At 33.2% G+C, this 24,872-nt stretch overlaps 2 protein-coding genes across 5 annotated transcripts; one reads left to right on the top strand and one right to left on the bottom strand.

Annotated features, from left to right (window-relative positions):
* Positions 1-55: 55 nt before the first annotated feature.
* Positions 56-17,625, bottom strand: LOC124186205 (inositol polyphosphate 5-phosphatase OCRL). 4 transcript variants are annotated; one of them, XR_006871595.1, is made up of 20 exons: positions 17,393-17,625; positions 16,310-16,389; positions 14,529-14,709; positions 14,141-14,275; positions 13,450-13,562; positions 10,911-11,053; positions 10,617-10,790; positions 9,748-9,910; positions 9,160-9,338; positions 8,814-9,035; positions 8,006-8,141; positions 6,330-6,509; positions 5,914-6,010; positions 5,511-5,648; positions 5,166-5,263; positions 4,452-4,629; positions 3,036-3,163; positions 2,838-2,949; positions 2,506-2,763; positions 56-2,415 (listed from the first exon to the last, which is right to left on the bottom strand). XR_006871595.1 is itself a non-coding variant. In XM_046577701.1 (19 exons), exons 2-19 carry the CDS (start codon positions 16,373-16,375, stop codon positions 2,603-2,605), a joined length of 2,604 nt encoding a protein of 867 aa, XP_046433657.1. In that variant the 5' UTR covers positions 16,376-16,389; positions 17,393-17,625; the 3' UTR covers positions 56-2,602. The 4 variants fall into 4 exon arrangements, 3 of the variants coding, with proteins under 3 accessions (XP_046433657.1, XP_046433659.1, XP_046433660.1); XM_046577701.1 differs by having other exon boundaries at positions 56-2,763; XM_046577703.1 differs by having other exon boundaries at positions 56-2,763; positions 14,141-14,269.
* A 920-nt stretch (positions 17,626-18,545) lies between these two features.
* LOC124186209 (N-alpha-acetyltransferase 35, NatC auxiliary subunit) lies at positions 18,546-24,037 on the top strand. The gene is made up of 10 exons (XM_046577708.1): positions 18,546-18,716; positions 19,191-19,252; positions 19,393-19,928; positions 20,180-20,372; positions 20,617-20,798; positions 20,963-21,295; positions 21,929-22,321; positions 22,484-22,657; positions 23,054-23,170; positions 23,262-24,037. The coding sequence occupies exons 1-10, from the start codon at positions 18,664-18,666 to the stop codon at positions 23,400-23,402; spliced, it is 2,184 nt and encodes a 727-aa protein (XP_046433664.1). The 5' UTR covers positions 18,546-18,663; the 3' UTR covers positions 23,403-24,037.
* The last annotated feature ends 835 nt before the right edge of the window (positions 24,038-24,872 follow it).

Here is a 24,872-nt window from a genome sequence, read left to right as displayed (position 1 = left end):
ATTCGCACAGTTTGAGATAGGTATCTTACAGAATACTCGCGTGTATAAATGACAATTTGTGGTTAAAATGATTTATTTTACTACATTAGAGTAGAAGACCAGAGTAAATGAAGATACTATATAACACGTGATACATGAGATACATAAATTAATAATGGATTCGCGAATACTAAATATCTATTGTATTCGAAATTATCTTATTAGACAGAAAATGACTGCTGAATGAATTTTTGTCATCCTTCCTTATTCCATAAATTAAGTTTCACAATAATTATTATTAATACAGGTACTATTGAAATTATATGAATATAAGTAATTACGTATGTTACGTCTACATTCCTTCTCTGGCAAATGACATCTTGCTTATGGGGTTACTTTTACTTTGCTTAAATCGTATCGCTGTTTTATGAACTGGATATTAGAAATATATATCACGCCTTGAAATCGAGTTAATGACTTGGGGCCGATTATTTCGTCTTCTCGTAAACTTCTATCCTCTTGTCCTTTTAATGCATGTATGATGCATCATACAAACTACTGGGTTAGAAGTTTATCAAATTTTAAGGTACTCACAAGATTATAAATTAATTCATCTGCAGAGTATTCTGTGTAAAGTGAATTAGTTTTGTGATAAGAGTCAGTCGATTTGAAACTTTTCTAGAATCAATTTTTTGCTAATCGACGTCATAAAAGTTGCATTATATTTACTGGTACTTACAGACAGTACCTACTACGCGTAGGTAATCTATGAGAAGAGAATAACCAAAATAGAGATACGTAAAATATACTAGGATCTAAGTACTTCACAAGACTGCTTATCATAACGAAAGATGATGCAATTATTACAGGAAAAATTGGCTGAAAAATATACTAAACTTTCTACATCTTGAATTCGACATGTTTTGAATGTGAATGGACCAAAACAAAAGTTCGGTCCGTAAATTTGAAACGCTAAAGTGTGTTGTTTCTAACGACATAACGATTAAATCTTAGCAGAAATATAATTTTAAACAAATTGGATTGCCAGATTTAATGTTGCTCGAATTTTTGTCGCAGATACTTCAGTTGATGCAAATTTATCTTGGGAAACAAGAAACAAATACCCTAGTAGTGCGGTAGTAATTTTTAGGAAGGGAGTTGTAAAATTATTACCAAATCTGCTAGCAATTGTAAACAACAAATGTGGTTCACTTAAAAAAAAAAAAAAAACGTTCGAAAATTAAAACGACTGTCACCGTGATTACTGATTATAAGTTTGGTAAAAAGAGCCATGATCGTTACATTCATGTTTACATATCATCACAATAATCTGACAATGAATGAAATTACGTAAAAGGCAATGCTCCTGAAATGAGATGATTGATATACGCAAATGCAAAACGTTCTATGAAGTTGAGTAACAATATTAGAAAAATTAATTATCCTCTTTGGACTAACCCAATGTTTTTTATTCACAATCTACGTTGACCTTAGTCTGACTAAGTTTCAAAAACATTTGAGATGATTATATTGTTCTTGGCAGCTCCACTGCTTACAATTCAGTGGCAGCAGACGACAATAGTCCCAAAAAGACAAAGTTTCAATGATCGAGACAATGGATTAAAATCAAAGGCACAGCAGAAAATATTCAACTAGTAGATACATGGGAAAAATTTTTCAACCTCTACTGTGATTGCTGAATATTATACAGCAAAAAGTACAGATTCCTCTGATTTAAATAGCAACTACATTTTTGTAATAAATTATAATATTATCATCCGGTATAAAACGTGATATATCACTGATCAAATAGTCGAATACGTCAATTATTCTAATTTGCTCCACTATGCCTCACGTAGCTAAATATTGCACGCATATTTATAATCGCTGAATGTTTAAGCTTTATAATATTAGAATTCTTAAATGCTTCAAAGCGTTTCACTGAAAGCAAGTCTTATACAGAGCACAGCTATGAATAGATAGCTTAATTATGAATAAATAGCGCAAGCTGCACGAAAAGAAAGCAATTTTCTTACTCATAATGGAAAAATCAGTTTCATATTCAAATTGTCTTTTTTTGCACAAAGTTAGAGGCCGGATTTGATTTGTAAAAATTCTTACTGCTAGACAAGGGTGATATGCTAGTTGTACAACTAACATGTTGCGTAAAAAATATAAAAACTTCTTTACGAGTTCGCACAACTCGTTTCAAAATACGCTTTCTGTAAGCTCTATCTGATATTCATTTCGAACTTACCGACGCACAAATAGAATCGAAAATTTCCCGTAGTAGGTTATAAATTTAAGGAAACATTGTTTTCTCAGTGTTTTTCCATAAATTTGTTTCATTCTAATTTCCTCTTGGCAACTGAATTTTCCTATTTTAAAAACCTTTGTTTCGAAATGCTGATCTATATCATTATGTCATTACGCATGCTAGAAGGAAAGTTATATAACTGTTTGAATTATTTAATTATAAAGAGATCTTCCTACCTTGCTGACGTGCATTAAAAAATTAGTTTTTACCGTTATTCAAGTGGCCGAAGTTCAACCGAATGAGCTATTCGTGGATACCGCCAATTTGGCAAGTTCATTTTCTACCTGGGTAGATTATTATGTAGATTTATCGCCCTAGAATGAAGTCACTTTGATCATTGACCATAAAGTGGTAGACAAATGCTGCTTTCCTGCGATCAAATGTCACTTGACTTGCTCTACTCCGTTGACTTCGATCATCTCGACTTCTTGGTGGATCACGTAAGAAAATAGATCCGAACAAACTAGCTAAAAAATAGAACAAAAAAATTGATTAAGTAAGTACGTAAGTATTTGAGATCAATGAATTGATTCAAACTCACCGAGTGTTTTGGCATCTTGAAAATTATCCTGCGTGTGATTTAAAATTTCTTGCAAGAAACAACAAATGTAAATAAAGACAGTTCTTCTAATTTCTGGCAACTGCATCACAATCTGAATAAAAAATCAAATGAGGATAAGTAAAGTGACCTGGTTTTCAATGACCATTTTTATTCTAAACTGAGTAACGCTCATATTACCTGTTTGCATTGCGAGTAGTTTGTAGCCGCGGTCAAGCAGACGTTGTGTAGATTATATGGAACTAAAGGTTCGGCTGTTGACTCCAGAAGTAGCAAAAATGCTTCAGCTACGGAATGTACAGAGCCAGCTGAGTCATTAATGTTAAGGAAGCAATAATGATTATAAAACAGCTAAGGGTGTCGGTTACGGCTCTACCTAGGCATCCCTAATGTGTTCCCACAAGAGCTGATAAACGCGAGGACAATGTATTATTCATATCGAGAAGACAAAATGCGCGATATCAATTGCATTAAGGAAGCTCATCCAAAGAAGATCCTTAAATGAAGCTCATGTCTTGTAGCATATTTTAGTTCTGATTCTATGATTGGCTGAATTGGGTATACAGGACGATTCGTCAACCGTCAAGCAGCTTTTTCAGTTCACAACTTCACTCTGGCTGCAATTTCAATATGTCATAGTGTGTATTAAGGCATGAAAATCGTTTAATTTCCAAATCCTTCCTTACGGTGATCAATTGGATCAGTTTTTCGAATTGAGCCTTTGTCTCTAAATTTTGCACATTTCTTTCCACAGAAGAAATCAAAAATGACCTGATGCGTTTTTTACGTAAAAAAGTTTGATCTTTTCGGATGTAAAATCCATTATCAGGATGCATCAAAAACAAAACACGTTTTTCTTACATGTTCAGTCCACAGATGTGAAGGCATAAAAAAAAAAAAAAAAATAGTTCAACTTTTTGTGTGCAAAGGAGTGGAACTTTTGGACTATAACCAGGGATACATAACTTTTTGAATATGCGTATTCTATCTGAATTTGTACTTCTTCACACAAATAAATAAAAACCTTTTACATTTTGGGTCTCCATATATATTATATATGTGTATATATAGGAATGAAAATTAGAACAGAACGTGATGATTGACAGTTCCTGTTGATCCACATCAGAGTGGATATCAGATTTGAAGATCAAACTTCGTTTTATAGAGAATGAAAAAAAGCACACTCTCCCCGACAATCGGAAGTGCTGAAAATTCGAAGACTGATTCAATTAGAAAACGTGATTCGATGACGTCTAAAGGCCCAAGAATCACGGGATTGTTAAACCTTTATACACTATAACATATTCGCATTGCAGCCAAATCGAAATTTTTAGCTTAAAAAGCTGGCCAAAAGTTGGTGGATCGATCCATACTGATATTCTAACGAAAAAGTCAGCATAAAAGTTTCGATAGGGCATTAATATCACTACGATTCAATTATTTTGCTGTCTTTCAATGTATTGTGTATACACCTAATTAATTCAATATCGAATGGATGACATTTGATTATTTGCATGAAGTTATATTGTCATCTTTAAAACATTTATTTGGTAATTGTATTACTGGTTTGCTATTGTTTGTAATATTTAAGGATACGCATAGACTCCTGACTCCCCTCGTCTAACCAATCCCTTATAGCAATGATCTCGGAGTGGTATCCACGACTTTCAAAGAGTTGTTTTGTTTTTATTCCATGCCTGTAAAGGTTGTCGACTAGAAGCCAGATCTCTTTTGGTATGGGATATCGTTCTGCCGTTAGGTTTTTATGGTTTTCCTTGAGACAGAGTAAAAAATATCATCATTAACAATTTAAAGAAATTACTTTATTCGATTTGAAGAGAAAACGAATTAATGTCATTTATTCACGTTAGATAAGCTTTCTGCGTATCTTATCATTTGTAATGTACCATAGTTCAAATTGGTTTCACTCCAACCATTATTGGAGGTACGCTTTTCCGCTATGCCACGAATGATTTGTCAACAATCCAAAGGCTAAACTTTTGATTTTGCAGTAATTTTAATCACTTTTAGAGATTTCATAGATGAATTTATGTACCCAAATCTTAGGCTTTTAGGACTTGTTGTCTATGGGAAATCATACAGTATAAAGTAGACCTGAGCCGATTCGCGCTCATTCCAAAAAGAAATCTGCCAGTTTCTCAAGTCCAAATTTTGGCCCATGATCGTTGACCAATAATTTGTGGAATTACAAATTTACCTTTTTACTTTTCCTAATTTGAACAAATCTCTCGATCACTTGGTTCTTTTTCAACATCAAGAAGTTACGAAATTGTCAATGATTTTACTCACCAACTCTACTAATCTTCCGACGGGAATTTCCCTTACTGGAACATCAATATGAACTAGAGCTTCCATCGATGATCCGAAGCAACTTCTTTGATAAGTGCCTAAATATGTGATATTCAGTTATTTTTATATTGTTACACAAAGTTTTATTCAATCATAATTAAAGAGGCTAATTTGCTAGCTAGTGACCTTTAAAAACGAGATGAGTACAAGTTGATAATTTTATACGTGCATCAGATAATATGATCGGTAATTTACTTCTGAGCTGAAAAACTTTTCTACAAGACTAAAGCGATTTCCCTTTTACAATATTGAAATCGTTTTTGCAACTAACATTAAAGTACAAACCTGTAACTGTGATGAATATATCCTTGCCCCCTTCAAGATGTAGAACGAGAATATCATACAGTTTATCTTCGCCAGAGTTTAATTTGCACGCAGACTTTTTGTCAACGTGTACTTCAAGCTGAATGTCACATTTTTCACCTATGGAAATGTTTCTGATGTAAAAAAATATCACAAAAAGCATGTAACTGATACAATGAGTAAACAATTGTTGAAACATGGAATTAGCAAATATGCAAAGTGGCTAAATCTTAATTGTTTGTAACGGTCATGTGAACATAGTGTTTCATCACCGACGATATGAGTAATATTCTGCTGATTAAAAGTATACATTTATAAGTAAAAATTCCATATCATAATACTGTGATATAGTTATTATAATATTCTGCGAGTGAAGTATTCTTACCTGGCTTTATAAAGCCTGTGTAGGGCTCTATCTTTAACCACTCTTTGCAATAGTTTATATCATCGAGCTTCTTTATGAACTCGAATTGAACAGGAACCTAGAATTCATAAATCTCTTGTCTGAATTGTTAAAGACAGAGAATGTACAATTTCTTTGTAGTTACTTCTCAGTGCGTATTATTATAGTATAGAATTTACTCAAAAAATTTCCATTCCGACACCTACTTTAGATTTTAAATAATTTTCCAAAAGATTGTTTGTGACATCATTATTTTTGAATAAATAAGAAATAAATAAAAATAAAGGTTTAGATAATTAGCAAATATGGATTTTACTGAAGTATATATTAATAAAAGTAACAGAATTGAGGACACAAATTGTTCCGTTACATTGTTCTGGGTTTTAAATATCACAGACCTGGCCAGTATTTGCAATAATTAGCTCTTTTTTACTCGATTCGAAGAATTTGAGTGTGTCAAAGATAATCTCAGTTGTATCAACCATCACTTGAGGTAAAAATTCGTTCTCCAATTTGTCCAATTTCTTCATTACCTCTTCAAGTATTTTCCGATAATTAACCATGTCTATTACTCTGATCTGAAAAACATAGTAATTAATTAATTAGTTATATTTTCAAAAAAAATAAAAAACTGTGATGGAGTTAGTTGAAAGGTAACACACATTTTTTGTCAAAAAATTATAAAGAAAAAATGGAATACGACATAAATATTGCAAATATTGGTTTTTATTTTTGTTTTTGCCTATATTCTGATTAATGTGGGAGGTCAAAAATATATGTCAATCAGGGGACGGTGAAGAATTTGAGTCTATTGTCAACATGAACGAAAAAATATGAATAAATGGACAGGCTTACTAAAAAAAAATGACGAGTACGATAATAAATATGACATTGACTATAAATGGAAATAACGAAATATAAATAAAATATAAATAAAATATAAAGCGAATATGAATAAAATATAAATAACATGTAGATGAAATATAACTAAAACATAAATAACATATAAAAACTCTTTAAATCCTGTCCATTGTTCTAACGATTAAAATTACACATTCATTCCAAACATTCACAAATAAATTAAGATAAAATACGCCGGTATTCACACTGGGATATAAAATTGTCTATAGTGAGGATGTAAAAAGTTGGTCAGTCATAAATATATTAAAAATCACTTATCCCTTGATTTAATACTCGGCAGCAGCTCCGTCGTGTAATTGTCTATGTGATTTTGCGAATCTTTCGATAAAATTTGGAATCCACGGTCTTCTCAAGTTTTCTTCGCGGCGATTCCGTAATGCGAAGAAGTTTGTAAAAATTGTTGATTCTTTGGATCTCGTAAATTAGTTTTGTTTTTTATTTTTGACTTACACGTCAAGATTCGTACGTATATTTACTGGCGAGGTCGATGTGTTAATTTAATTTCAATTATCGTTTACAATGATTAAACAATCACTACGGGGAATTATAAACCGTTTGGTTGGGCGTCTTCCCGTAGACTCTTTCAAATGCTAAGCCGTTTCTCCCGCCTGATGCCTGAATCGAGATGACTGTGCTAAGCAAAATTTCGCAGGCACTTTTGAATTTATAATATCGTCAAAATATCTATTTGATGAAGCTTGCGGCATTATATTGATAAATTCATAAGAATCCGTGTATTGAGTTTTAAGATAAAAAATCAAATGCACGAATTGTAATTTAGTTATCCCCTAGAAATGGGGGTTGGGGTTATTGACTTTGAATCGCTGGACACATGTTCTTATGATCTAAGAAACATTTCTGAATAGTTTGAAAATCCCGCATTTGGGCCCTCTTAACCTGGGATACACTTTTTATCACGAATTACCATGAAAACAGGTATTTACATTTTTCAAAATTATTCACGATTCGCTGGTATCGAGTTGGAGATGAAAGAGAAAATAAAGTATAAAAAAATGTAAGCATTTTAATCAAAATAGAGCAAAATCTTCCTGCAGTTAGACATTATCTATAAATAGTAAATAATAAACGCTTAAGTTACGTTTGAACAAAAGAGAAACATTTTCACATAATATTGTTAAGTACATGATCTTACTTGAGAATCAAAGATCGTGCTGACAGGTTTGTGGTCCGAAATCTTCAATTCGGAGTGACTTCTATATTCTATTGGCAAGATAGCATCTCCTTTCCAAAGAATTCGATCGCACCAGGCTGGAGCTCTACCCTTTTCACTATACACACATTATGAATAACTGGTATTTTTTCACCTTCAACTAGGCTAAATATGTAACTAAAGTATCATAGAAAAGAGGATAAACTGTCAATGAATACTGTCTCCAAAATTGAAGTAAATTGGTTGAACTGTTTTTGAGATATCGTACACCAGTGCAAAATATCTCATCGAGCAAGATGGTTGACGTTATTCTTAGTAACAATGCTGCCTATCAATTGATTTTAATGAAAAAAAAAAAGGTAGATTAAGTTCGATGTACATACGTATATGTATATGCACATCGAATAAAAGAAAACTACATTGAAATTGAATAACTGATTATCGAGATATAAATTCTCAACATCCATCAATTCTTACCGTCGTCTTGTATTCACCCCCTGAAGTTCATTATTCAGCATTGTAAATTATTAAAAAATTTCCCAATTAATAAAGAGTTTCCGAAATTTTTCTTCTAATCTACTAGAAATTGATTTTTTTTATAGATACTTTTAACTATCATGTCAATGCTAACTTCAATTTTGTTCGAGCTGGAAATCATTCAGAAGACAAGTATTCGAGAGGTATTTTCCGTTGTGATGAGAAAGCGATAGTTTAATCGCAAGTTTTACAGTTTTTCTATTTATTTCCCCCCCGTAAAATTTGTTTCCTTTACACGGAGTTATATGCCAACCTTGAGTCCCAGTTATCTGTGCCTGGATCGTACTTGTATGTGGGTTTAAATTTAATTTCGGCCTCGTGGTAGCCTTGAAGCACTTTGCCTAGCTGGCGCTGTTGCACCAATTGGTCAAAGGCAAGAACAGGCTCAAAATTGTCAACTGATATATAATGCTTTGCAACAGATGCCTCCATTTCAGTTATTCGATAATTTAGATCGCCGAGCCAGTATATTTGACTGAAAAAAAAATTGGTTAAAATAAAATTTTCACATTGAATTTAATTCCTCGTTACAATGCTGGATGCAGCGTGTGTAAAAAAGAATCTCTTTGTTAATGTTTTCTACTAATTCCAGAACTTACTCGTGGTCCTTGAGAGCTTTCGGTGGAACGTATCTTGCGAAACTAAGCCTTGCACAGATATCTGCATAATCTTGATTACGCCTTTCGTATTCTTCGCAATGCGCGGCCAAGTGGGCATTCACAAAACATACGGATGTGTTGTGAATTGAACAGCTCAGAGCCACTCCGCCTTTGTTTCCCTGCAATGAATAAGATTGACCAAATCGTTGTTTTTAATATCATTTACTCAAAAATTGTAAAGGAGTTTTTTAACTTCGTATTTAATTTTTGCCAATTTAAAATAAAAGCTTGTGTAAAAAATATGTGCGAGCAAGTGATTAGGTTTCACTTCATTGCTGATGGAAAGTGACTGTTGCCATCATGGTACAAAATTAAGAACAAATCAATTCTTATACAGCAATGATACAGATGTTTTGGTAGTGGAAGGTATTTTGCAAAAAATCAATTTTGAGAAGTATAAAATTGAGAAACAGTTATTTGAAGTAAAATGGCAGAGCTGTAAAATGCTATCAAAATAATTTTCCGTATCACATTAAAATTAACAAATTTTAACATTCCCTTCTTGAAAAGAAGTTTCTATTAACGTACCATTTTACCCATGATTCCAGTACCAACGGTATCGGTAGACACACTTTTAATAAATGGAACATGTTTCTCTTCAGCAAAGACGATTAGCATCATGCCCACTAATCTGACTACAGCTATCCGATGGTAATTTCCCAGCGGGTGAAGATATTTGGTGACGACTTGGCTAAAAATAGTATATTATTAGTTAACAATGGTGCCGTGCTAAACAGCGATAACTTTTGTATGTTGGGGATATGCGTTTCACCCGCAGGGTTGGGTTTAGAAAAATTGTAAGTAATGTGTAACGTATGCATTAAGTTTGCCGTAATAAATTAATGATCTCAGCTGAATCAGTTTCTAATCAATATCCATGAATTTCACGTTTATTTTTAGCCTCTAGAGACCTGTGTTCTACTAATTTTATTACAGAATAGTCATAAGTTGAGTATTTATAAAATAATCATATTTGTAAGCTATAAAGTTTTTTTTGAAACTACTAAAATTGAAAATACTGGCATTATAAACAAAGGCTTGAGTATTGATGTTTCATTTAAAATTGCTTCAAAATTGTTAAAAATCTACAATACAAGTTCGATTTCACTCTAGAATAGCACTCTTTCCTCTGTTTTTAAATTTAATTTCAGGAAGTAGTATTTGAATAAAACGAACCGTGGTAGACTACAATCGAATGAATTTACTATATTTTTAACCATTTTGAAACGATTTAAAACGAAGCATTGATATCAAATATAATCTATCGTTGTTTATAATCCCAGTATTTCTATACTTGTATTTTGAAAGAGATCTTTAAAAGTTATAAAATAAATATGCGGTTGTCTTGTAAAAAAATTAGTGAAATGTATCGATTTTTGACATATTTGTATACCTACCACCATTCCTCTTCCCGTGGTGTATCATTGAAAAGAAACGCTTCTTTGCTCAAATCTAGTTCTTGAAATCCTATGGCATACAAATCCGGTGGCTTTTGATCGCAGCTGAGCCACTGTTCCAAAGATATACCGTTTGGTGGTTGGCCATTAACATTCCACGTACCTATAAACATTCTAACCAGAACGTTAATTGAAGTATTCAAATTTGACCAAGAATGATGAAATTAGATAGTACTTGCAATCGTGGATTTCAAGTGATGAGAGTTCTTTACATTTAAAATAAAATGAGCTAACCTGAAGACTTGAGTGTAGGTGTAGTCTTCCTCTTTACAAGCCATCTGATAACGAACCACAGATTCCCTTGCCGCCACTGGCGCTTTACCCTTGGCAATGTTCTGTCTTGGAACGACAAGATCGGGGCTTTCCAGTTCGACCAACTGTAAATAATGAACAATGATTATTATTGTTTCCAGAGGTATTCTGGAAAATGAGTCATTCAATCTCTCAACAAGAATAGAGGCATTGACAATTGTGCATAATTAGAAGGAAGGAAGCATCTCAAAGGGGCCGGAAGGACAGATCCTGATGAAATTTTGTTGCGCCTCGATAACGGAATGTAATTTCTTGACGTTTACGTCAAGAAAAACGAAAAACGGTGCCCACAATTTGTTGAACTTTATTATTGCGATCAAAAAATGCTTATTATGCTTATACGGAAAAGCAATTTAGTCTGTAATCATAAGACAAAACGATATGAAAAAAAAGTATATTTGCAACTGTCAAGTATAGGTGGCTGATTTTGTGTAAATTTGTTAAAAATGAACCTGCGCGACGGTTGGTAAGTTTTTTTTTGATACTTTATAGAAACGATCTCTGGCAGTTGGTTTAATTTATATCTGTTATCTATCGTTAAAGACTATGATGTTCGTTGGGTCAGAAACATGAAATTTTTATACCATATTAAGGACTCTCTTGATTTTTGGTGACCTGTGTTATTGAATATGCTGAGAAATTTTACTTTGTAAAAACTATATTCAAAGTGTATTGTTCAAAGACGGTGATAAAAGGAATCCAAACACAAATCAATCTTGCGTAAACGTATAAGCTATGCCAAGTAACAAGAAATAGTCTGGGCACAAAAAGTTTTCGACATTTTTCAAAATGTATGATATTTGCACGGAATCCATGATAAAGTTGTAAATTGATTAATTTTTCTGGTTTTCTATTCTAGATATCCGTCTTCTGCAAGAATTGTTTCTACTGCTAAATGCAAAGTGGTACTTGAGCCAGCGAATCTTACGATTCAGAAAGTACTTATTTGCAAAACTTCATGATTAGTTTAGTACGACTGCAATTACTTATAAGGTAGCAAGAATTTCATCTGGCACATGTTGCTATTGAAAGGTAACAAAAATTTCGTTTTAAAGGTAACTGTCCAAGTTGAAATATTTTTTTATACATCAGAGATTTTTTTATTAAAGATTTAGACGTAAAAAATGAGATTTTGTAATTTTTAGAAAAAAATTGTTAGAAAAAGGTTTTTAATCAATTGAAATGTCATATTTTGTTTTTTCTATGATATTTAATAAATTCTTTTTTGTTTAATTAGGTAATTTCAGTAATAAGCTAGGTTATAATTCCACTCCTGAATGCGGGTGCCTTCTTATGGTACCCCCGTCAGAATATAAACTTTGTACTATGTATACTAATAAATGAATAAATTCAATTTTACTATTCACTGTTCGGAGACGAATCAAACAACGCACACCTTTATAGAAAAACAATTAAAATTGTATGTTCTAGTTAAAAACTTATAAGAACTTTCCAACAATTTGCAAAGCTCGTTGTTTCACTATCAGATTTAAAAATTTTTGTTACCATCAGACAATTCACTTCAATAAATCAAGTGTTAATATTAATACCATTTCTGCACGACTACTAGAAAACAACACATTTGGGTGCCAGTGTCTGACTGGGTACATATTTTGCAACACTTTTTCTACTTTAGCCACAAGTAAAGATAGCCAGTGTACGTTACGAGGAAAAATGTATTATCAATGAATCTAACCACATCCGAGCGTTTAAGAAAAACTTTGCTAATTTGTTAAAGAGGATTCCATGGATTATGTCGGCAATGTAAAAAGGATGTGTAAAAAAAGGACCAATTTATAAAATTTTGGACACTTTTGCGAGGTGAAAATTTTTACCTGGCTGTAATTTGAATATGTAAAGTCGTATAGTAGGATACAAAAATCTGAAAATTTTTAGGCTTATGGGCTTTACCGTTTACAAGTAACAGGTCGATCGATTCCATCACGTTTTTGAAATGAACTTTTGTCTTACAATTTTTAGCTCTTCTTGTCTTCAGAAAAACTGAGCTAATGTTTACTGTGTGAAGAAGTTTGGTCTTTCCGTATATAAAATCTAAGCGAGCGTAGATTCTCGGGTATTGCCAAAAAACATGTTTTTTTTTTTTTTGAGTGAGCAACTAGACATTTTGACTATAAAGTACAACACAGAATGGTTAATCAATTTCATTATTTGAGTCCCTACTGTGCCCTAATTTTATTACTTCCGATTTACTGGGTATTTCAAGTTTGTCGGCTGAAAATTACATAGTAAGTAATAATCAACTATTGATTAAATGAAATTATAATAACAGTATGTACGTAATCTGAGAATACCGAATGGATTGCGTTGTCATCCGATTAAATATCTGTTTATGGGGTAATGAAAGTCACGGCTTTCGTAAAAATAAAATCTGAACTAGCTTATGTGTATCAACTATGAATCGATTACATATTTTGATGGTGAATATGTTCACGGAACTTACAGGATCAGACCCGTCCTGGGCATCGTTAGCAGAAGACTCCAAGTTCCTTGAACTACCAGTCAGTTTCTGGATCCATAGATATTCCGTCGGTGGACTCTTACTCTTTTGGTAATCTACGATTTCAATTATACTTTAGGTTTAACAGAAACCAAAGTTACCGATAAATTCTATATTGTACGTGATCATCTTAACAGTGATAAAACTATAATCACAATTTTTCCAAAATGATCGGAAGTAAATTCCGACTTGTTAATTTCTTTCATCGCATCAAATCTATGAGAATAAATTTCTGGTAATTGGTAAAAAATGATTCCAAATTTTGTTAATATTATTGCAAGTAGTATTCTTAAATTTTTTTAGGCACTGGCTAATTTTGAGGCGTAGCAACGACACCGTTGACATATTTTAAACGTTATCGTACAGTATCTTTGATTTCAGATCATAACTTATTGGTGTCGCTATTGAAATACTGCAATATCATGAATTAATTGAGTACAAATTGTGTTTTTATTTTAAATCCACTATTTGAACTTTTGAACTTGAGATTCCATACAACTTGTCAACATTTTCTAGAGAACACGAACTTGACACAACTTTATTTGGCAACTTTTGAAGTTGTGTTTAGTGTAGATGACACGAACAATCAAATTTCCGCTGCCAAGTGTCATTTGCAATAATTTTCATACTGTACCATCAAAAGCTCGGAATATCTCTGAGACTAAGGCACTGGTTGCTACTCCTGGTTTCATCTCAAACACCAATTGAAGCTTCCGAGAAGACACGTTCAAAAACACATCCGACCCATCTGGTTGTGTCTCATCTGTATCTTGAATGAGACATAATGTTAGTTTGTGTTTAGGTACGGACGCTGGTGAGAATTGGTTAAATATCGTAGAAACATTGATTCCATGACTAAAGCGTAAGGAACAACTTGTTTACAGTGTTTTGTAAATTGAATTTTTCATTGCCGCAGGAGAGTAATGTTGAGGAGTGAATTACATAAACAACAAAATTAAACATTATATTACAGCAGAGTAACAGAGAAGTTAAAAAGTAAATTAATGTAAGTTGTTTCTCACTGATGTCGCATTTGAAGTCTTGATCGATGGGAAGAACTCTTTCGATGGTGAGATCACTAAACACTCTAGGCGGAGTTCTCGATGTGAGTAAGATGACTAAGGCATGTGTGGAACCTTTGTTGACTAGAGCTAATATTCTGGCTGCTCTCAACCATCCTTGGATTAATGGCGTTTCCATCGCCTGATATTTTATTAAGGCCATACTCGCTTTCATTTCTCTGTACCATATATCCAACACATGAACTTTAACTAGCATCAGCGTCGGAACGATTGTCCTGACAATGACAATAAGGTTTTATAGGACTTCCTAGTTCCTTACTCGATCAACCAGAGGTCGTATTTTGAAATAAATTTTTAAGGCCAATACAAAGTCCATTTTTTTTAATCAATTACGCAGTAGTTTCGCCGTAGCTTCGAATCACTTCTGGAAGATACTTCGAGAAGTTTCTACTATAGAAGAATGCAAGGTTGATTAGAGTCGAATCTCTCGTTTATATGAATGATATTTCACTATGAAGACTGGTCTCATATCAGGTAACGTTACATTACTGGGGCTAGCAAAGTTTTGCTTGAAATGTATTTTATACCAATACCAAGGTAATTGTTGCTGAAACTAAGTCTTAATCTTGTAATTATATACAAGATGTTGATGCAAAATTTGAGGTTGCAATGGTTTCGCGAAAGTGAGGTTTCTTCAGGGATAGATAACTTCTAAAAATATGTTCTTTCAACTCTGCATCGGTATTAAGATTAATGAAAAATACTACCAGTCGATAATTGAATAAGGAACAAAAAGGTCGAGGGAAACTTTGCTCTTAAAATGATCATTTCAAAGCTACAGCTTGCTAAACTACTGAATTGCTAAATAATGGACTTTGTAGTAACTGGAAGAATAAAATAAAAAATAACGCCACTAGATAATCGAATAAGAAATAAAGAATACCAGCAAAACTTTGCGCTCAAAACGATCGTTCCGAAGCTACAACTTGCTAAACTATATTTATGCATATACAGAAATCTTGCAGGTCATACTTAGTTTGTACTACCAGGGACACGAATTCTGAGTTGATTCTAATCACTCGTTACTCAAATATACCATCATTTTCTGACAATGCACGAAATAAACAGAGGAACTTTCATTATCTGTTGGAATCAACGTTATTAGAGTTTCAAAAAAATTAAAAGTGACAGTTCTATTCTATAAGTTTATTAAAAACCTAAAATGCTTTGAGTTTTATTTTTCATGTCCATTAAATTTTGAATACAGGTATTGATTTTCACGACTTTTTAGTTTTAATTTTATACTCAAGTTTTTGTTACGATGTCATTAACATTGTAGAAGTGTTTCAGTTTCTGTACCATTCAAAATCAGGTTTTTTTTTCTTCAAATTTTGAATACTCTTCTGCGTACAGATTCTGTAAAATAATGACATTTATTAGACAATATTAGAATGTTCAAATTTTTATTGCATTTTCTGATATTTGCTTTATTAAAACATGACCCAAGTTTTTCAACTTTGGTATGAGTTTCAATATAAATGTATTGAAGTTTGAAGTGGAGTCGAATTTCTGGGATGGTTATTAATTTTGGATTGTATAATATCCTGACTTTTTCAGGTTTTCCAAATTACCAAATTATAATTTTTCAGATACTTTTTGCGTCTTTGAAAATTATAATGCTGAGTGCAAGATTGCACGACTCGCAATAAATTATTATTTTTATTTATTTTAAACTCTTCATTTCACTTTTATTCAAATTTTTCATTCAACAAGAAGGATACAATAACTACTGTTTCACCCGACGTGAATTTCGATTGGACAATCGCCAGTTGCTCCGTTGATGACATCGCTGAGTTTTGATCTAGAAAAAACGTAGATAAATTTGGGCATAATTATTTTTTGTGTCATAACTTACGTAAGCTAACAGTTGAGAAAAAATACAAGTGAAAAATTGCTGCAATTGGATATTAGCAATAATATAATACATTCTACAATGTGGTAAACATAAATAAGTATATAATGGAAAGCTAAACAATTTTGTTCGCAACTTCTGGTATACTATATTTGAGTTTTGAATTTTTTGAATTGAATTAGAAATTCCACTTGAGCATTATTTTGCTATTCTGAAAAAAATTTATAGTTCAACAAGCGTACTCATTTTAATTACTGCAGTCTAATTCGAAATGAAAAGAACATAGTAAATGGATAATTCAAAATGAAATAAGATCGTTAAATTTAGGATTAGCGCAGTAAAGTCTAACAGCTACGAAGCTTTTAATTTTTTTAAAATTTAAATAACAATAATTGTAATTGGATTTAAATACAGGTGGATACACAAACACAAGTCCAAGAAATTTGGATCTGCATTGGATTTTACATTAAAAAAAAAAATGATAACGTAATGTATTAGAATTAAAGTTATGCAGGAGGATTCGTCGCAAAACAATATATCAAACTTATTTAAAGATATACGATGTAATTCAGACGCAGTCGATCTTTAAAGACTGAAACTGAATTACAATGAGGAATGTAATGAAAGTAATTGATGTTAAACGACTGATAACAGCATGAGAAAAGTAGCCTAATATAAATCTTAAATTTGGAAAATTGTTATAGGAGTTATTCAGTGATTTCAAGTATTTTGCGATGTGTGTATGAAACTAGTCAGCAATAGCTGTTTACACTTTTTGGTTAAGTTGGATTTTGAAAAATGTAAGTAATGCATTTGGCTAGTAAATTATCAACAAAATGTTGTTTGTTGTAACGTTAGCGAAATAATAAGGCTCAGTTTTTATCAGTTTTTATTCACCGCCTGCATAATACGAATATGAACAAATGCCAATAATCCAGGAACGAGATTTTACCTTCCACTGGATGTAACTACAAGCAGGGAAATATCCCTGATAAAGTTTGCAAAGAAACTTTCTTCGTGTTTCAGTCCGTTTTTAAACGGAACCCTTAGGGCAATTGTGGGCGTATTGATTTGTAGACAATGAGAAAAGTTAATTACGAGATTTAAGTGATTGTTAAGTCTGTGAGGCAGACGCACGCAGAAGTGACATTTCCACTGAAGCATGGGTCAGTGACTGAGGCCGTGTTCGAAAATTGACTGACAGTACTGTCAACAATCTTTTATCTCTTTTGTGCTGCCGAGTTCATGGACAGCTTTGTCTCTGTCCTAGGGAATTTTTAGTACTGGCAGTCAATTTACGAACACGGCCTAAGCTGTAATAAAGACAATTTTCTTCTGATTTCCGAAATCCACCGTGTTTCAGTGTTGAAAACCACTGTTCAAAACTCCCTATGTGGTTCCTCCAATCAACGATTCTGATTGGCTGTAGGCGGTTGAGCGGCCGCGGGAGTTTTGAAATCGCGGAAATCGTCTCTACATAATAATACCCAACGTCTGTCCGTTGACTGAAGACTATACTTCAGTCAACGTATACATAGTCAAAAGCTTTTGTCTACAATGAAGTTTCTGGTTACGGTAGCAATGAACGAAGATCATGTTAAATGAAGATTATAGTTACAGTCACAAAAAACGTACAATTTTCATATTATTGTAGTGTTGAACTACGAAATTCTATGTTCTAAAGATGTGATATTTGTGTTTTGTTGACAATTCTATATACGTAACGCTCCTGAAAACAAAAATACATTAAGTAATACTTCATTTTAAAGTTGGCGATATTTTAGATACAAGAAACCAGCGCTGTCTAGGGGTAAATTTTTCAGTTGGTAAAATTAAGTCCGTGGCTTGTCCGTGGGTAAAATCTTCTTTCCTAGGGTCCTAGGTAAAAATTCTCGAAATGCGAAAAATCATGTGAAAAATGCACGGACGTAAGAAATATACAACCAAGCGATCTGTATTTTGTGTTTTTTTACGGACGAACGCAGTGGAAAGTAAAAAGTAAAAGCCAGGGTGAAAACCATTGCTGAACGTAAAAAAGCAGGGATTTATGCGAAAATGGGTTGGTAGATGGTGGGAATAAGCGATTGGCCTGTGGACATTACTGACTGATCTCTATATCGGTGACATTACTACAGGCGCGAATGTGCTGCAAATTATTGCAGTGGAATAGGAAAATATTATAGGAAGGTTTAATTATAATATCTAATGAAGTAATTTTTTAAAATGACAGCTTTGGCAAGAGATCTAGTTGAAAATATTCACGAGAAAGAAATGCAGTAAGTTAACATTTTCATCCAACAACCCGATTTGACGAGTCTTCCGAAAATGTTGTCACTTTTAGGTTAGGAATAAGTCAACCCCAATCCATACTCCAAAGCTATTTCTATACAAAACACGTTTTACTTAATTATTCTATTTTCCTTCTATCTAAATGGAATCGAAGTAATTTTTTCACCGTCTTTTGATTGTAAAATGGCAGGAAATTGAAAAAAAATGTATTCAATTTATGAGTATGAAGTTTGTAACGTTGATATAACGTTACATTTTTAAGAAAAATCATGTATGTCGTAACTTTAGAATCGTTTGGCACTCAGTAGACTAGAAATACGGCAAAATATAATCTTATTTTGAAAAATCTGACTCCTGTAAGGTAATTCTGAAGATGCAATATGGTAATGTTTTAAAAAATGATTCATGACATTGACTGTACGTAATTCAAGCTCGTCTTTATTTCTGTTTTAAACTTTCAGTTTCGACCAGCTGACATACAACTGGGTTGATATCACAAATGACTTCTTCAGTTCCGTGCAAAGTAAGCAGTATTCTCATTGTATTCTAGAAATTATTAGTTGTATGTTTATCCATACTTTTGAAGCTTTTTGTGACCATCTTCCGAAAGATTGACGGATTGCAATTATTGTAATTTAATTGACTAACGTTACCTATATTCAGGCTTGGAATTGGGTGAACTTTTGCACGATGAATTATTCGGCCTATTTGAAGCCATGTCTGCTATCGAAATGATGGACCCAAAAATGGACGCCGGGATGTTGTGCAATCGAGGAAACAGCAAGCCATATTCGTTCAAACAGGCAGTAGACTCTGGGGCATTAAAATTGGATAATTTAACCTTGGCCGAAGTGATCGGAATCATTGATTCGACGTATTCTTGCATAGTCTCTTGGCTTGAAGGGCACAGTTTGGCGCAAACTGTGTTTACTAATTTGTACTTGCATCAGCCAGGTCAAATATTGGACAAGTCATTGCGAACATTTTGTTATGCAATTTATAAGATTATTGAAATTATTAAAGACTGTATTAACAAGGCTATGGTTTTTGAGGAGGAAGATTTCCAAAGCGTAACATATGGCTACAGATTACAACAGGATATTACAGAGCAAAAGACTATAGCAATGCTGAAAGAGGTGGAAGAGGAACTGCACAGAAAAAGTAGAATAAAACCAGTCGATGATGAGTCTAATCGAGAAGTAAGTCCTTTTTCTTGCATTTTATTAAAATGTTTTATAAATTTTAACTTGTGGTATCTTCGATACGCTTAGCTGTATCCTAAGATTTTACGATGTTATTACTTTATTACAACTCGAGAGTTATTTGTCCAAGTATAATCACATCATAGTCGAGATTGTCGATTACTGAGTCGTTCAAACTAGAACATAAATTATGAATGATTACAGAATTGCGACTGCGAACGTTGAGTAATTTGATTTTTTTTCCACAGTATAATGATGCTCTGGCCTTATATGCTAGAATAAGGTTCACAAAGATGTTTTATCAAACCCTGTCGCTCATGGGAAGGAAAGAGCAGCTCCATCAAAACTTGGCTGATTGTCAAAGGCTTTTATCAAACTGCTCTGACATGATGCAGGTCATGATAAAAACTGTTTCTCGAGGTGTAAAAGCTGACGAATTATGTTAGTATACTTTCTACCTGAGTTAATTAGGTTTACAAGCGATTATGACTATTTAACTGTACTGTTTAAAGAATTTGCAAACTGTAAAAATTATTTTCATAACTTGACAAGATCTTATTGCAAATTCCAATTTTTCCTCTAATGCAAAAGTATTAGATAACTACTGATTTTAATTTAAATTTCTTTGACTTTTGTAAACATGCGTTTTGAAAAACTTGTAGAATGACGTCAATCCTTATTTCAGGCGATCATCCAAACATTATGGGTTTTGACCCTATGGTAAATCAGCGGTTATTGCCTCCAACGTTTCCAAGATACACGAAAATCAAACCACGAAGTGAGGCCTTGGAGTACATAGATGAATTATTAAATCGATTGAAAACGGTCAGCAAAATAACGGGGTACACTAGCTTCCACGGCGCTTTGGTAAATAGATTGGTCATCAAATAACATACAAACATATTTGATTGTACAACAATTATAGTAACAACGTTCATGAGTTATCAAGTCCGTAAGAAAATTTACTTTATTGTGCGAAATGTGAAAAAAAATCCTTTTCCACAAATTACAAATAATGCTCCTGCTTTTAGGATTTCTTTTTAGAGTTTTCACGCCAAAGCCCATGCATACTATCCAGATCCATGCTACAAATCGTTTACCTGCCTCTAACCAATCGAGTTTTTGGAACTCAAAGTTTCGGTGATGTATTGAGAGATGCTGCTAGGGCTTTTATTGCTCCTCCAGCATTAATGCCGAAAATCACACTACTGCAGAATCACCAAGCAAAGGATTATGTTGATGGGTTCTTGGGCCACTGTGTATGCTTGTTCGGTAGTTTAGTGCAACTTAGTGGACACAATCGAGCGCGGCAAAGAGATAAACTGGCCCATTTGTTAGAAGACTTTGCTGCTCTACAAGATGAGGTATTTTGAACTAGAAACATCAACATTTGTAGCAAAAGTGAAAGAATTTGCAGAAAATCTATACTGAGTAGTCAAGTCGAGTTTAAACCTCAGCTAATCAATGCAGCCCTAGTTGGGAGTTTAAAAAGTTGAGAAAACTGAAAAGAGTCATGCAATTGAAGCAATGTCCTGTAATATCACTTGATTTGAAATAACTGCCAATTTATTATGTAGTATTTTCCTGTTTACTGTTCATCGATTGATGAGTAATACACTGAGAAAAATTTCTAATTGTGGTTATCATACAGTCCTTAGCTACTTTTATTTTTCATCATACTGATAAATGTACTTCGGGATAAAAAATAGAAAAGAGTTTTGTAACTGCAACCCGAATATCTCGTATGTGTTACTTTTCGTTTTATTAGATGGTCACTCCTACTATATTTTATTGTAACTTGCGTAATAATTCGATGTTGAGGCTACAATAAATTGATGTTAGAGCTTTATTCAACAAAAAAATAGATTTAACGTTGCAATAACCAGAAAATGTAGTTGTACCGTTACTGTATCGTTACTCATTATGCAAAAATTTAGAAGTAGTTATGACAAATGAGATTTTTCTCAGTGCATTGATCCTGAAATTAATTTTTACAGGCTGAAAGAGTGGATTCATATCTGCACACACTATCTTTGAAAAGCGACACTCCAAGGCCACACTTGGCATATTTTGGCACATGGATATTGTACCACACGTTGCGTGTGATGGTTATGTATTTACTGAGTGGTTTTGAACTGGAATTATATTCGGTCCATGAGTATCATTATATATTTTGGTACCTGTACGAGTTTTTATACGGGTGGCTTATGTCTGCAATCACAAGAGCGGACTCCTTTCTCATGGAACAAGATATTCATAGTGAAACTCACAAAGGCAGAGGGGCTAAAAAAAGTGCTAAAAATAAGAAAAAAAAATCCACCCCTAGACCATACAGTCTAGAAATATTAATGTACCAAGCTATGCAGAATATTTGTGGCGGATACTACAAGGTCAAGATTTTTTTTGATTCTGTAATATTTCTTTCGAATCAATTAATTTATAAATTTACAAAATTATCTGTTGAAATGAGTTGAAGAATAACCAAAGACGCTGTTTGTCCGTTATTTATGTTGACATTCATGAACCTCGTCTAAAGTGTGATATTTTCACAGGCGTTGATGGGATTTCGAATGGATAAAAAGATTCCTCTACCCGAATCACAGTTTGACTCGGAGCGAGTGAGATACGAGCACAGGTTGTTGCCTTTTGCATCATTATTAACTCCTCCACCAGTTCCTTATCAGGAATTTCTAGACATGACAAGTGGGCAGATGTTAAACAGAGATGTAAGTTAGTAGTCTGTGTAAATCGTAGGTAAAAAGTAACATCGAACTTCTATAAGTCACATTAGAAGACAGCAGACAAACTGCCGAGGGAAATGCAATTTCTTAAATATTTTCCTGAGCCGATTTTTTGGGAGATTTTGTGCCATAGTTTCGTAAAGTATACATGTATAGTATATAGGATAAAAATTTCGATCTGATTGCAATATGGATATGTTCTAGTCTCGTAAAAGACCGGTTACGTAAAGATCTAAAAAATGCAGGATTTTTATATCTTAGTGAACACTACAACATATCCGAACAACAGCCGGATTGAAATTTTAACCCTTAAAAGCTGGTCATAAGTTTGTGGACCGGCTCAGATACATCGGTATACTCACGTGTTCTTTTGCAATACAGGAAACTGTTACAAGTGAAAAGCAGTACCTGGCTGGTTGCGGACACTTTCATCAGGCTAGAAATATGTTAGAAAGTGCTCTGTCCTTGTATCCAGCAAATGTGCATACAGTTAATCAGGTAATATACATACACTTGGTCTATCACAAAGTGCCAATGAAATCATTAATACAATATCTTTGCTAATTTAATATTTCGAAATTGTTTTCAGATTAATGATTTACTCAAAGTATCGAAGACGAATTTTATTGTCCTGAAACTTTTGGCTGGAGGACATAAAAAGGATTCGACGGAACCCCCGATTTTCGATTTTTCGTGCCACCAACATTTTCCGTTGATTAAACTCGCTTAGCTTGTTTTATAGTTACCTCAATAAATTCCCTTACATACAATAGTTATACATACCTATATGTTTACAGTGGACTCTCCATACCTACTTCTCGGCCCAGCTTCTCCTTGCATACAGTACTATACGAATACGTACTTCACAGGGCAGCTCTAGATTTGGAAGTAAACCGAGACTAGTCAGGGAATCTTATGGTTTTGAAAAAGTCCAGAAATTGTGCTCATCCATTAAAAAAATGTATTTTTTCAGTGAGTGATTGTTGTGCTTTACTCAATGTTCTGTAGGTTTTGACAGCAAATTTACAGAGTGATAGTATAACATGTATCAGGAAAGAATAATAGCACGTGATCTAAAATGGCGGTAGGAATTGAAAGAGCGGATTTTTTGAATTTGTAACGAAACTTTACTCAAATTTACTTATAGATATCAGAGTGAACTGAATTTCTTTTCAAACGGTTATTGAATTATGGAGAGTCTATTGTTTTTGTTTGAGGATTAGTTATGCGTCCAAGTAATTTTCATATTTATTAAAACTGTTTTGAAAGTTGTAAAAAATGTTAAAATTCTTTGTATGTTTCTTTCCATTCATGCTTTCGCATTCACGACAAAAATTTCTGTATCTCTGTAAATAAACTATAATATCCATTGTTAGAAATAGTTTCATTTTATTCTTCTCTCTCTCGTCACTTTACTGCGGGCTGTGTTTGCATTAAAATGCATCATCCGCCAAACATAGGACACCAAATTTACAAGTATCTGCCTTATCTACTAAAGGGATATCCAATTTCTCCGTTTTAAAGTTACGGTAGTAACTTATTGACTATAGAAGATTGGTGGTGTGTGTAATTTTCAGGATGAATGAGCCACATCGGTTGAATCAAAAGTTGCGAAAAGAGTAACGCGCCAGGTTTAGCCATTAAGCTCATTGCTTTTTTAGATATGTCATGATCGCACAGTGCTGATTGACCCGTTACTTTCGTCAATGATGAAGTAATGGAACTTATAAATAAGCGTTTATTTATTACATTATATAATTAGCGGAGGTGTGTTGGTCAGCGGTTTAACTGGAGTCTTGCTCACAAGAAATCCGGGCTTACATTACATCCACTTTTGAAAATAATTGCAATCTTTGTGCCAAAATGTACTTCCTAGACGATTTTAGAATTCCATCTGAATCCAATGTTTTTTGCAATGGAAAATTTATAAGACACTCTTTGAGGTTTATTAAAGATGTACAAAATGTTTTGACAACCATTGTAAGGTTTTAAAAATGATTAAGCTCTGGTGTTTTTTAGATCCAATCTCAGTCCCAATTGTATAATGTTTTTGAGCTTATTTTATTCACTATATAGATCTCAAGAGATTGCCTGAAAAAAGTTTAGAAATAGTTACTTCTAGAGTAGACGAAAATATGTATTTGTAAGTACGTTACAACAGATGTTCGTCAGTAATGATATTTATATACTGTAATGGGGA

The sequence above is a fragment of the Neodiprion fabricii genome, chromosome 7 (genome assembly GCF_021155785.1).
Source record: "Neodiprion fabricii isolate iyNeoFabr1 chromosome 7, iyNeoFabr1.1, whole genome shotgun sequence".
In the NCBI taxonomy this organism is placed as follows: Eukaryota; Metazoa; Arthropoda; class Insecta; order Hymenoptera; family Diprionidae; genus Neodiprion; species Neodiprion fabricii.
Note: the sequence above shows the minus strand (reverse complement) of the source record. Positions and strands in the feature narration are given on the sequence as shown.